The following is an 11510-nucleotide window of genomic DNA, read 5'->3' as shown; positions in this document are numbered from 1 at the left end:
AACACACCATCTAAACCTAGCAAACCCAACACACCATCTAGACTTCTACCAAACCCAACACACCATCTAGACTTTTACCAAACCCAACACACCATCTAGACTTTTACCAAACCCAACACACCATCTAGATTTCTACCAAACCCAACACACCATCTAGACTTTTACCAAACCCAACACACCATCTAGACTTTTACCAAACCCAACACACCATCTAGATCTAACAAACCCAACACACCATCTAGACTTTTACCAAACCCAACACACCATCTAGACTTTTACCAAACCCAACACACCATCTAGATCTAACAAACCCAACACACCATCTAGACTTTTACCAAACCCAACACACCATCTAGACCTAGCAAACCAACACACCATCTAGACTTTTACCAAACCCAACACACCATCTAGACTTTTACCAAACCCAACTCACCATCTAGACTTTTACCAAACCCAACTCACCATCTAGACTTCTACCAAACCCAACGCACCATCTAGACTTTTACCAAACCCAACACACCATCTAGACTTCTACCAAACCCAACGCACCATCTAGACTTTTACCAAACCCAACACACCATCTAGACTTCTACCAAACCCAACACCACACAACACACCATCTAGACTTTTACCCTCCCAACACACCATCTAGACTTTTACTCACCCAACACACCATCTAGACTTCTACCAAACCCAACACCACCCAACACACCATCTAGACTTCTACCCACCCAACACACCATCTAGACTTCTACCAAACCCAACACCACCCAACACACCATCTAGACTTCTACCAACCCAACACACCATCTAGACTTCTACCAAACCCAACACCACCCAACACACCATCTAGACTTCTACCCACCCAACACACCATCTAGACTTCTACCAAACCCAACACCACCCAACACACCATCTAGACTTCTACCCACCCAACACACCATCTAGACTTCTACCAAACCCAACACCACCCAACCCACCATCTAGACTTCTACCCACCCAACACACCATCTAGACTTCTACCAAACCCAACACCACCCAACACACCATCTAGACTTCTACCAAACCCAACACCACCCAACACACCATCTAGACTTTTACTCACCCAACACACCATCTAGACTTCTACCAAACCCAACACCACCCAACACACCATCTAGACTTCTACCCACCCAACACACCATCTAGACTTCTACCAAACCCAACACCACCCAACACACCATCTAGACTTCTACCAAACCCAACACCACCCAACACACCATCTAGACTTCTACCCAGCTAACCGGCCCTAATAAACACTAACCTAACCCTTTCATTTGAAAGCTTCAACTACTCCAAAGTAAGCCACCCTGACCAGCCTTCGACCAAGTCATCAATAATTGATTACAGTTCCAGTTTATCTGACAGGTTATAAGTTGACTGGAAGATTGAGAATGGCAGGTAGATAAAAAAATAACTGCTTTGGTCGATTGTGACGTCACTTCCCCTTCCACCTATGGTGAAATTGCATGGTTGGATGATTTTAATCACAGCCAATTTAACCGACAAAAAATCAAAAGCTTACAGGACATTAGAAATATACACTTCTCGTGGAATGCATTAGAAACGCACTTGCCTTTAAAAAGCTAATATGAAAGCATTTCCCTGATCACTTTAACTAAGTGCCGGATAAAATTTTATTATTTTTATGGAAGTTGTTTTAATAAACTATTGATGGAAAAATAATTTAGTAGCTACAGGTAGCGGCGGATTGGGATAAAATGTTATTAATGCTTTGTTTCATTAATACAAATAGAACACTTTTGTCCGCGATTCCATTTCAATTTTTCGGCAATTAGATTCAAGTTTAATGACCCAATCAGTGGGATGTAAGGTCTGCTTGGTCAGATGCTCGACTGCAAGCCCAAAGGTCTCGGAGGGGGGGGGGGGGAGGAGAAGGAGAGCGGACAATGTTAAAAGTATATATTTTCTATATATATTCCATTTCGTTCGGGAAGGGGGGGGGGGGGGGGGGGAGTGGGTAGACTTTCTACGGGGTGCCTGGAAGAAACTCTGAAAGCTGTTCTAGTAATAAAAGCTGTTCTATAAATAAGAGCTGTTAAAGAAATAAAAGCTGTTCTAGAAATAAAAGCTGTTCTAGAATAAAAAAGCTGTTCTAAAAATAAAAGCTGTTCTAGAAATAAAAGCTGTTCTAGTAATAAACGCTGTTCTAGTAATAAAAGCTGTTATAGAAATAAAAGCTGTTCTTTTCGTCAAATGCAATGCCCATCCTGACTATGCTACGTGAAACGCTGTGCGACAATGAGCGTGTTTTCCTTGAAGCTGCACATCTTTCGAGTGCCATCTTACGTTTTTGCGTCTCTGGAAAGAATCAGCAGCCCGGTAAGACCGCGGTCATGCCAACATGCTCATTTCACCGGCAAAATAAAAACTCTGGCCACGTAAGCAAATGATAAACAGCAAGAAAAAAAGTGCCTCCCCGGCGGGGAATCGAACCCCGGTCTCCCGCGTGACAGGCGGGGATACTTACCACTATACTACCGAGGACACATAAATGTTCCAGACAACACATGTCACGATAGCTAACAGAGGTGGGAAGGACGAACCCAGGATAGATAGGTTGACCTAGGATAGATGGCCGACAGGCTAACCCTATCAGACATTTTTCTACGGGAGGGGGTGGGGTGTGTGTGTAGGGGGGGGGGGGGAGGGTGTGACTTGAAAATTTTGAAGAGGGGGGGGGGGGGGGTAGAGATGCCTGCAAGAAAACACAAGCTTTAGATTATTTCTAGAATTGTTAAAAATCAATAACCGATACATCACGTACACCATAGAAAATAATGAACAAGTAAATGTTTATCTGCGGCATTTTTATTAACTGTCAATTTTATATTACTGTTAAAAACTGTATCTACTAAACTTTGTGCAAGTGACACTGTGTGACAGGTCACATTGGGACAGTTGGTCGTCACAACTATATTCTATGTTTAAACAAAATAAAATGTAATTTTTGAAAACACGGACTAAATAAATGGCAAAATAATTATAAGACATTTTGTTTTTTTAACTTGTGAGTTTAACAAATAGGCCGATACATTTTTTTTTTGTTTTGTTATAACGTGAAGAAAAGTAAATCTGATTCCTTTCTTTACATTTTCACATTTAGATAAGATAGCCAGGAAAGCTGTGTCAAAGTTCAACATGGCTGGAGAATGCGGGGTTACGTACAACGATATTTTATCAGCACATAATAGGATATGTAATTTGATACATAAAACTCCTGTATTCACATCAGAACAGGCGGATTTAAAAACTGGCAGACGCATATTTTTTAAAGCTGAAAATTTACAGAAATCTGGTTCGTTTAAAGCAAGAGGGGCAATAAATGCCGTAAGAAAAAGTATTTTTGTTTCACTAAATTAACTGCAATTGAGTATTTTAAGAATTGCTTTAAATATAAACATCCGGTTCATAGTTGTTTACATTGACAACTTTTACTCGCCCTCTTTTTCAGTTACAACAAATGTAGCCAATGTCTAATACATTACAGGAGATTCAGTTTGTATCCCCATTGCAACCGTAACTGATTTACAGTGATAACTAAACTATACATCTACATCTAGATGTATAATTTTATACTTTTTGAAGTTTTTGTTAATCTATCGTTTTATACCAATTAAGTTAAATTTAATTAGTAGGATGAATTATGGATTTTTTAAAATAAAACATTATGTTATTTCAAATACACCATTAAGTTCCTTACCCCTTAAGAGAACATTTGACACCACATTTAAATATCTAGCTTACTCGGTTGACGAGAAAAGAGAGAATTTGAAAATTATCCGAGAATGGAAAATGAACGACAAAACAGCGTTCTTACTCCTCGACCGGCATAACATGACGTCGTGGACTTGTGTCCACGAGCTTTTAATTCCCGCCATGGTAATTGCGTCAGCTTAGGTTATTTACTCACCGGAAAATAACAAAAAGCTACTGGTTGATAATTAAAACTAGATCTAGTTATTTTATTATTTATTAAATTCTATTCTACATGTTATTCATACCATTTTATGAAGTAATGAACACCTGCAACAATCAAATGGCCATAATAAATATTTTTATTTCAAATTCTAATTTTAAATAATAAATATGCTTAAAATAATATGATAGTAATAGTTAAGATAGTTTATAAATACAAATACATTTTACACTCAATTCACATTATGGGGATGATTATATTGAGTCAACAGTGTGGCAGCTGAGGTTCATACATGTTATTAGATTAGTGTCTTTTTTTTTCTTACATTACATTTTTTTTTTCATTTTGAAGACATGACGTATGTTATTTTTTTTTCTTTTAAAAATCTCCAAACATCGTCACTCGCGTGATTGCTTGCTTATGTTTACTATCCTGTGGATGAAAAATCCCACTACGGTTGCGGGTTCACCATGAGTTCAGTACACGTCATAGAATGAACACGCGTACACGAGATGGTCGGTGTCTTCACTTCTCTCCCCCCTCCCCCCCCCCCTCCTTCAAGCAAATTAAAAAACAGACCTACTTCCCTACTTCTGGTCATTTTTTTTTTAAAGTTCGGTCATTTTTTTTAAAGTTCACATATCAGACATGCTAGACAGCCAGCTGTATAAAAATTATTTTTTTTTTAACTAGATCTACGTCTAGCTTAAAAAAATAAATAAATAAACGCTTAAAATGCCCGTAAACAGATTATTTAGCGCCAAAAAAAAAAGGCCGCTGAACGAGCATTTTTTAAAATATGCAGCAATGAAAAAGGCTCAATTAAGTCTAAAAATCGCCCGTAATTAGGCCTAGCTCTGAAAAAGGCCACTGAACGAGCATCACTGATTTATATAAATGAATAGGCCACGCAGCGTTGACGAGGTTAACCACCGGTCACGAATGCAGCATCTGTCGGCCCACAGTGAAGAAAAAATCAATATACTAATAAAATTACTAATACAATAATAATGTCCATAATTTTACTTTTTCCGCACATGCTACAATTGAATTATAATTAAAATACTAGACTTAACAGTTCATTCCGTAAAAAACAAAAACTAGTTGTTTCAGTCTGGCAACTAGCGTAGCAATGACGTCATGATACTAAAAATAGCGGATAGAAATGTCAGCGTGGGTACCTCATTTTGGGATAAGATTTTGGAAACCAGAATCAATAATAATGTAAATATACAAGGTAAATATCTCAATTATATAATAACTTAGAGTCTGTCGGGCCGTTTTCCCCGGAGGTCGGTCGTTTTTAGCGGCGGTTCAGTTTTTACGGAGAGCGCTCCACTAGAAATCCTCTCATTATTTACAACAACTAATATCTCGATTTTTTCTGGCATTCTAAGGCATATTATCCATTTTATTAGCATTTTGCATTAAAATAATGATGAAAAATTGCGAGATTAACAGGTTTTTCATTTGTCGTGGATAGGACCCCTAAAATAAACGTAAAAACCGTCAGAAAACGACGCGTGACGTTTCAGGGTCAGAGGTCAATCCAGCCATCTAAGCAAAGAAACGGCCTATTAATTAGCCTAGATAATTTTTTAATTACTGCCTAATAAATAATAATTATTACGTATAGTATAGTATCAGTAGGCCCTATAGGGCAATATCTATTATTATATAGATCTATAGGTTAATGACCTATTTTAAAAACTATTTGATATATGCACTTGCTCACTCTTTTTTTCTTACACCATTTCTAAATGAAAATTACTTAACTGTAATACATTATCTTACCCTAATCATAATAGTTCTACAACAACAACAAAATTTGTTGAATAAACCTAGTAGACATTTGTTAAACAATTAAGCTTTTAGAATGCGATTGAGAACTTTAAAACTTTACTACTATACTACTAGTTTATGGCTATCACAGTGTACTTTGTTTTGTATTTCTTGACACTATTTCAACATTAGATTAGCCTTAAATTTATTGTGAGCCTTATAAAATACTTAACTCAGGATTTGTTCTGTTATTTAAAAAAATAGCATAATGACTGTACATAACTATTGTTAATTTATTCTAGAAGATAATACTGCTTAATTACAATTTTTATAATTAATGAAATAGACCCAAATTCTCTATTCTTTGAACTTATCCCCATTCAAATTTTCTTTTCTTATTTCATCATCATTTAAGGTCTTTAAAGTAAAAGAAACCAAAGCAGCCTTGGATGCTGTGGTATGTTTTTTTTAAACTGAATTACTCACTAAATATGTATGTATGTATGAAACAAATACATCAAATACTTATTAAACTGTTTTACTGTTTAGTATTTGTACTCGTAGTTACCATTAAATTGAAATAAATGATTCAGCCATATTTTGTAAAAAGTATTTATTACTTTTTCTTTATAAACATTATACATGAATCATTATCAGTCTATTGTATTGACATATATGTTTTAGAAGGCATAGTTGAATTGTAAGTTGTGAAAAGATATTTATCCCAAAAGAAAAAAAAAATGAATTGGTGCAGAGTGATATTGTAGATGTTTACAAGAATGGTTCTTAAATATTTCTGATGTTCCCTAGAATCTTCTCAATAGTTGCTGATGTCCAAGAATGTTCTCAAATATTTTCAGGTAACCCACAGTAGTGGAAATCATGGGCAAGCATTGGCATGGGCGTCGAGGGTTGCTGGTGTACAGTGTTATGTTGTTGTTCCCAAGATGGCGCCAGCGGTAAAGAAAAATGCTATTGTTGGCTACGGGGCCAGTCTTGTTGAGTGTGGCCTTGAGCCAGTGGACAGGTGACCCATGCAAAATGTTTTCTCTATAATTGTTTGGCTATGTTTTGTCCATTTAATCCTAAACCTTACAAATTTAAAGTGCCCTCACAGAAGATGATCTATACAGCAGATGCAGTAGAGTTCTTTTGTTATATCTACTTGGACATATAAAGGGATTCTCTGGTCAGTTCTATGTCCAGGCACCTGTACTTCCCTAGATTCAAGCCGAATCTTATCCATCAGATATGCTGACTGAAATCTAGACAGTTGTCTTCATCTTCTCCACAATGTCTCATTGAGCCTAATTAGCAATAAGCCTAAAATTCTAACCCGAACCTACCACAAATGAAGGAAAATGTTCATTTGTTGTACAGAAAAGTGTATAAAGTTGGACATTTTAAAATCAACATTCAAGCCAATGGATGTTTCCTTACTATTACTATTCAAATTAGTTTGAAAAAATTAATTGTATGTTATGAAAAAAATAATTTATTAGTAAAATAATTCTCATATAGGTACAACACATGTGAAAAAATTCAAGAAGAAAAAAAGGCTGAGTTTATACCACCTTACGATCATGTTGATGTCATTGCTGGACAGGTAACTGATGTTCTAATTATCAAAGCACGTATTACATAGAGCAACTGCATGCCCACATTTAGTGCTAAGCCTATGGTAGAGTCCCTCGGTTCCAGTTTGTGCCCCAGGGTCTGAAGTGTAAATCACTTAAGTTGGTCTAAGTGATGGTCTCAAGGGTAGATGAACTCTACTTCATCCATCATTGGTCTGCTATGTATGAAAATCTTTAGCCTTTTACTATTTCTGGGAATACATATTTTGCAGAGTTATTCCATGTTAACACTGCACAGTAATATTATCATTTTAGTGAAATATACTATTTAAATGTTTCACTAAATATTTTCAGTATTTTATTAATTATTTAATAATAAAAAATTGACAAAAAACACATTCTATAAAATTATTAAATTAATTTTAACATTATTTGACAAAAGGGAACTATTGCTGTAGAGTTCCTTGAACAAGTTCCCAATTTGGATGCAATCCTTGTTCCAATTAGTGGTGGAGGAATGTCTTCAGGGATCGCCATAGCAGCTAAAGCAATCAAGCCTGATATCAAAAGTAAGAAAAATATTATTGTATTGAAAAAAATTGATTAGATGATTGTAGTGTTAAAAAATGTATGTAAGTAAATGTTTTTCAATGTTGCGCCTTGCCTTTGAAATATTGGAATTTAAAGTTATATATTGTATTTATAAGTGCTTCTAGTTCACTTAAAAGATAGTTTGTTGACTCTTGTCCATTTTTTTGTGTTGAAACACTAAATGTGTTAGCTGATCCTTTGGATAGGGTTGAGAACAAGTTCCACATTGCTAGTATTATTCTGTTTTTCTCTATAGATATATAGAGGATCAAAATTCAATATTTTTTTATATATATATATATATATATCTACATGCTACTTAAAAATATAAATTTTTCTCTCTAGTATTTTTGGTGACTCCCAAAGGCAAAAAGCTTGAAGAATGCTTAAGATCAGGTAAATATATGTTGGTTACAAAGTTTTTACAGGTAATGTTTGATAATAAAATTTTTTTTTAACTGGTCCAAGCTTGTCTTAATTGGGACAGCATGGCCTAAGCTGTAGAGCGTGATTTGTACCTAACTCATGTTAGGGAAAGTAAAGGTGACTGAGCAAAGTGCTGACCACACCTTCCCTTCATAAACTGAGGTGAAGAAACACATGAACTCAGCTTCATCTGCCCAATGGATCGCTAGGTCTTAGGACAATTATTTACTTTACTTAAACTTGTCTGAACTTAGCTCTGGTAATTGTCACTGACTCCATCCAGAATGTTCAAAAATTTTATTCATTCATAATTTTTTTTTTTGACAATTGAGTTAAATTACATTCTAGTTTAGAATTATTTACCTTTAATGTTCGCCCCCCCCCCCGAAAATTTTTTACCGCTTCCCGAACGAAATGGAATTTATATAATTTATATAGAAAAAATATACTTTTAACAGTGTCCGCCCCCCCGAAGAAAGTCTACCGCCCCCCCGAAAATTTCAAGTGCCCCCCCTGAGAAAAAAGTCTGGAAGAAACACTGTTCTCTCACAGATGTGTTAAGTTCACAAAGTATTAGTTATTATGGCTGACTTAAGTATAAGTATCATTTATTAGGTAAACGTCCATGGGAAGGACCACCAAAATATCTTGACACCATCGCAGATGGTATAAGACTACAACAGACTGGACAGATAACAACGCCCATTTTAATTGACTTAGCTGAAAAGGATGTTTTTGAAATGGTAAATATTATTCTAAGATAATTTTTTGAAGAATATTTAAAATTAGCACTATATTTAGGTGCCTCTGGCTGTTTGCTTGAATTCATTTGTGGAGTAAATTTGAATTTAATGATGAGATGAAAGATGAATGAATGAAATTAGGGAAGCAGATATGTGCTCTGCATATTTAGTAACGACACGGGGATGAATGGGTATTTTGTTGTATAATTTATTCCTGAAAATTATTTATAAAGATTATAAACATGGACATTTTGCTGCATTTACATTTGTAAATTAATGGTTTCAAATACATAAAAAAAAAAACAATTTTTTTTTTTCAGAGTGACGAAGAGATGGTTCAGGGAATGAAATTTAGTTTTGAAAGAATGAAGGTAAGCTGTGGTAGTAAACTTAGTCATATTAAAACAGAAACTTGCAAGTTGAAAATGAAAATTTAAAGACTAACAATTAGCATTAGCTCTTTAATCTGTGATCAACAATTAGCATTATCTCCTTAATCTGTGATCAACAATTAGCATTAGCTTTTTAATCTGTGATGAGTAAATTGCATAAAGCTATACTGCTTTTAGTAAGATTATTAAGAACATATTTAAAAACAAGTGTAGGACTACTTCATTTCAGGAAGTGTACAGCAAAATTATCTTTAAATGTAACATCACTTAGCACCTGCGCAGGTAACCAACCAGTGCTTTTATCTACAGCTTGTGATTGAGGCAGCGTCAGGTGCAGCAGTTGGAGCAGCATTCTCTGATAAAATGAGAAGAATGGACAGTAGTTTACGTAATATTGGTGTCATTTTATGTGGGGGTAATGTAGACATTGATGACCTCCCTTGGTAATTAGAATTTGATAGTTACTTCCTGTGATAATAAATGATATTTGTTATTTGTTGATTTGAAACATGTTATATGTGGTCTGGTATTTTAATATTATAACAGTTTAAACAGGTGATGTGGAGGATTAAAAGGACAATATAATGTAAATGTGGGGGCTTATAGGAACAATATACTCAAAGAAACTTTATACAACCTACAGCTGGGTTTCTAATCAGAAAGCACTATTGTTAAAAAATGTTTAACAAGTTGATTGCCAAATTTAATACTCTGGGTCATTTATTGTATTTGAATAGAAAATTATTCCATTTCATTTAATGATTTTTTAAAAGAACATTTTAAAATTAATAATAATCAGCATTTTAATATAATGATCACATAAACTGAATAAAGTCGCTATTATATATAAAAAAATTACTTGTTTGTAGTTACTTAGATTAACTAACATTAAGATAAAAAAAATGCGGGTTACAGAGATTCAGAGATGTATTAACCTTTACACTATAGAAACACACGACCACCTTTCCACATATTCAGGATGGGCATTGCATTTTGAGCTGTCGATTTAGGATGATTTTTGTCTTCAAACAAAAGCGGATCATGCTTTGTTTCCAATGAAAGAAACCAATGTCGCCCCTACCTGCTTGCCTGTCGTGTGTGAATTTCTTTGAAAGGTATAAGGCACGAGTGCTGATGCGTTAGTGAGTGGCACCTGAAGCTTAGACTGGGTAGAGTCCGACAGTTTGGTTTTCTTAAAGTGCTTCCCAGTAAAGAAAAATAAACCAAGCAACAACAAAAAATGTTTCCGCTGGGGCTTGAACCCAGGACCTTCCGCGTGTTAGGCGGATGTGATAGCCACTACACTACGGAAACGCATGACTAGCGAATAACACGTGTCAGTGATTTTGTAGTTTTTGCGTTTTGTCACATCAATAAGATTCACCTTTAAAAACTATCAGTGGCTTTTGGATGCTGGTTTTCCGCTTGTTATTCCCGATTTGAAGGGGGACGAGGAGATGCACGCATGAAAACACTGCATGAGCTGCAGTAGAAAACGTGCATCCAAATCTGTGTTTACTTACTTTAACGTCGGACTAGGCTGAGTCGTGCTGTCTGTCATCGAATCATGTGTCCTCGGTAGTATAGTGGTAAGTATCCCCGCCTGTCACGCGGGAGACCGGGGTTCGATTCCCCGCCGGGGAGGCACTTCTTTTTTTCTTGCTTTTTTATCATTTTATTTGCGTGACCATCACGTGGCCAGAGTTTTTATTTTGCCGGTGAAATGAGCATGTTGGCACGACCGCGGTCTTACCGGGCTGCTGATTCTTTCCAGAGACGCAAACACGTAAGATGGCACTAGAAAGATGTGCAGCTTCAAGGAAAACACGCTCATTGTCGCACAGCGTTTCACGTAGCATAGTCAGGATGGGCATTGCATTTGAGCTGTCGATTTAGGATGATTTTTGTCTTCAAACAAAAGCGGATCATGCTTTGTTTCCAATGAAAGAAACCAATGTCGCCCCTACCTGCTTGCCTGTCGTGTGTGAATTTCTTTGAAAGGTATAAGGCACGAGTGCTG

At 35.9% G+C, this 11510-nt stretch overlaps 1 protein-coding gene and 3 non-coding genes across 5 annotated transcripts; 2 read left to right on the top strand and 2 right to left on the bottom strand.

Annotated features, from left to right (window-relative positions):
• Positions 1-2475: 2475 nt before the first annotated feature.
• Trnad-guc (transfer RNA aspartic acid (anticodon GUC)) lies at positions 2476-2547 on the bottom strand. The gene has a single exon. It is a non-coding gene; the product is annotated as a tRNA-Asp (tRNA).
• Positions 2548-3167: 620 nt separating this feature from the next.
• Positions 3168-10321, top strand: LOC131931561 (putative serine racemase). 2 transcript variants are annotated; one of them, XM_059288405.1, is made up of 9 exons: positions 3168-3390; positions 6177-6218; positions 6622-6788; positions 7283-7367; positions 7781-7907; positions 8275-8325; positions 8971-9098; positions 9419-9469; positions 9800-10321. In XM_059288405.1, exons 1-9 carry the CDS (start codon positions 3202-3204, stop codon positions 9935-9937), a joined length of 978 nt encoding a protein of 325 aa, XP_059144388.1. In that variant the 5' UTR covers positions 3168-3201; the 3' UTR covers positions 9938-10321. The 2 variants fall into 2 exon arrangements, with proteins under 2 accessions (XP_059144388.1, XP_059144389.1); XM_059288406.1 differs by lacking the exon at positions 3168-3390 and adding an exon at positions 3778-3942.
• Positions 10322-10731: 410 nt separating this feature from the next.
• Positions 10732-10804, bottom strand: Trnav-aac (transfer RNA valine (anticodon AAC)). The gene has a single exon. It is a non-coding gene; the product is annotated as a tRNA-Val (tRNA).
• A 258-nt stretch (positions 10805-11062) lies between these two features.
• On the top strand, positions 11063-11134 carry Trnad-guc (transfer RNA aspartic acid (anticodon GUC)). The gene has a single exon. It is a non-coding gene; the product is annotated as a tRNA-Asp (tRNA).
• Positions 11135-11510: the final 376 nt, after the last annotated feature.

Source organism: Physella acuta, unplaced genomic scaffold, assembly GCF_028476545.2.
Source record: "Physella acuta isolate Inbredline_101_S28 unplaced genomic scaffold, ASM2847654v3 ptg001993l, whole genome shotgun sequence".
In the NCBI taxonomy this organism is placed as follows: domain Eukaryota; kingdom Metazoa; phylum Mollusca; class Gastropoda; family Physidae; genus Physella; species Physella acuta.
The sequence above is the reverse complement of the archived record's forward strand: the minus strand, read 5'-3'. Positions and strand labels throughout refer to the sequence as shown.

Bases quoted from the DNA above. Each gene is read 5' to 3' on its own strand.
- LOC131931561 (XM_059288405.1), top strand. From the start codon at position 3,202: ATGGCTGGAGAATGCGGGGTTACGTACAACGATATTTTATCAGCACAT. The intron at 7,908-8,274 runs GTAAGAAAAATA...TTTTCTCTCTAG, and splicing joins AATCAAGCCTGATATCAAAA to TATTTTTGGTGACTCCCAAA. The intron at 9,470-9,799 runs GTAAGCTGTGGT...TTTTATCTACAG, and splicing joins TTAGTTTTGAAAGAATGAAG to CTTGTGATTGAGGCAGCGTC.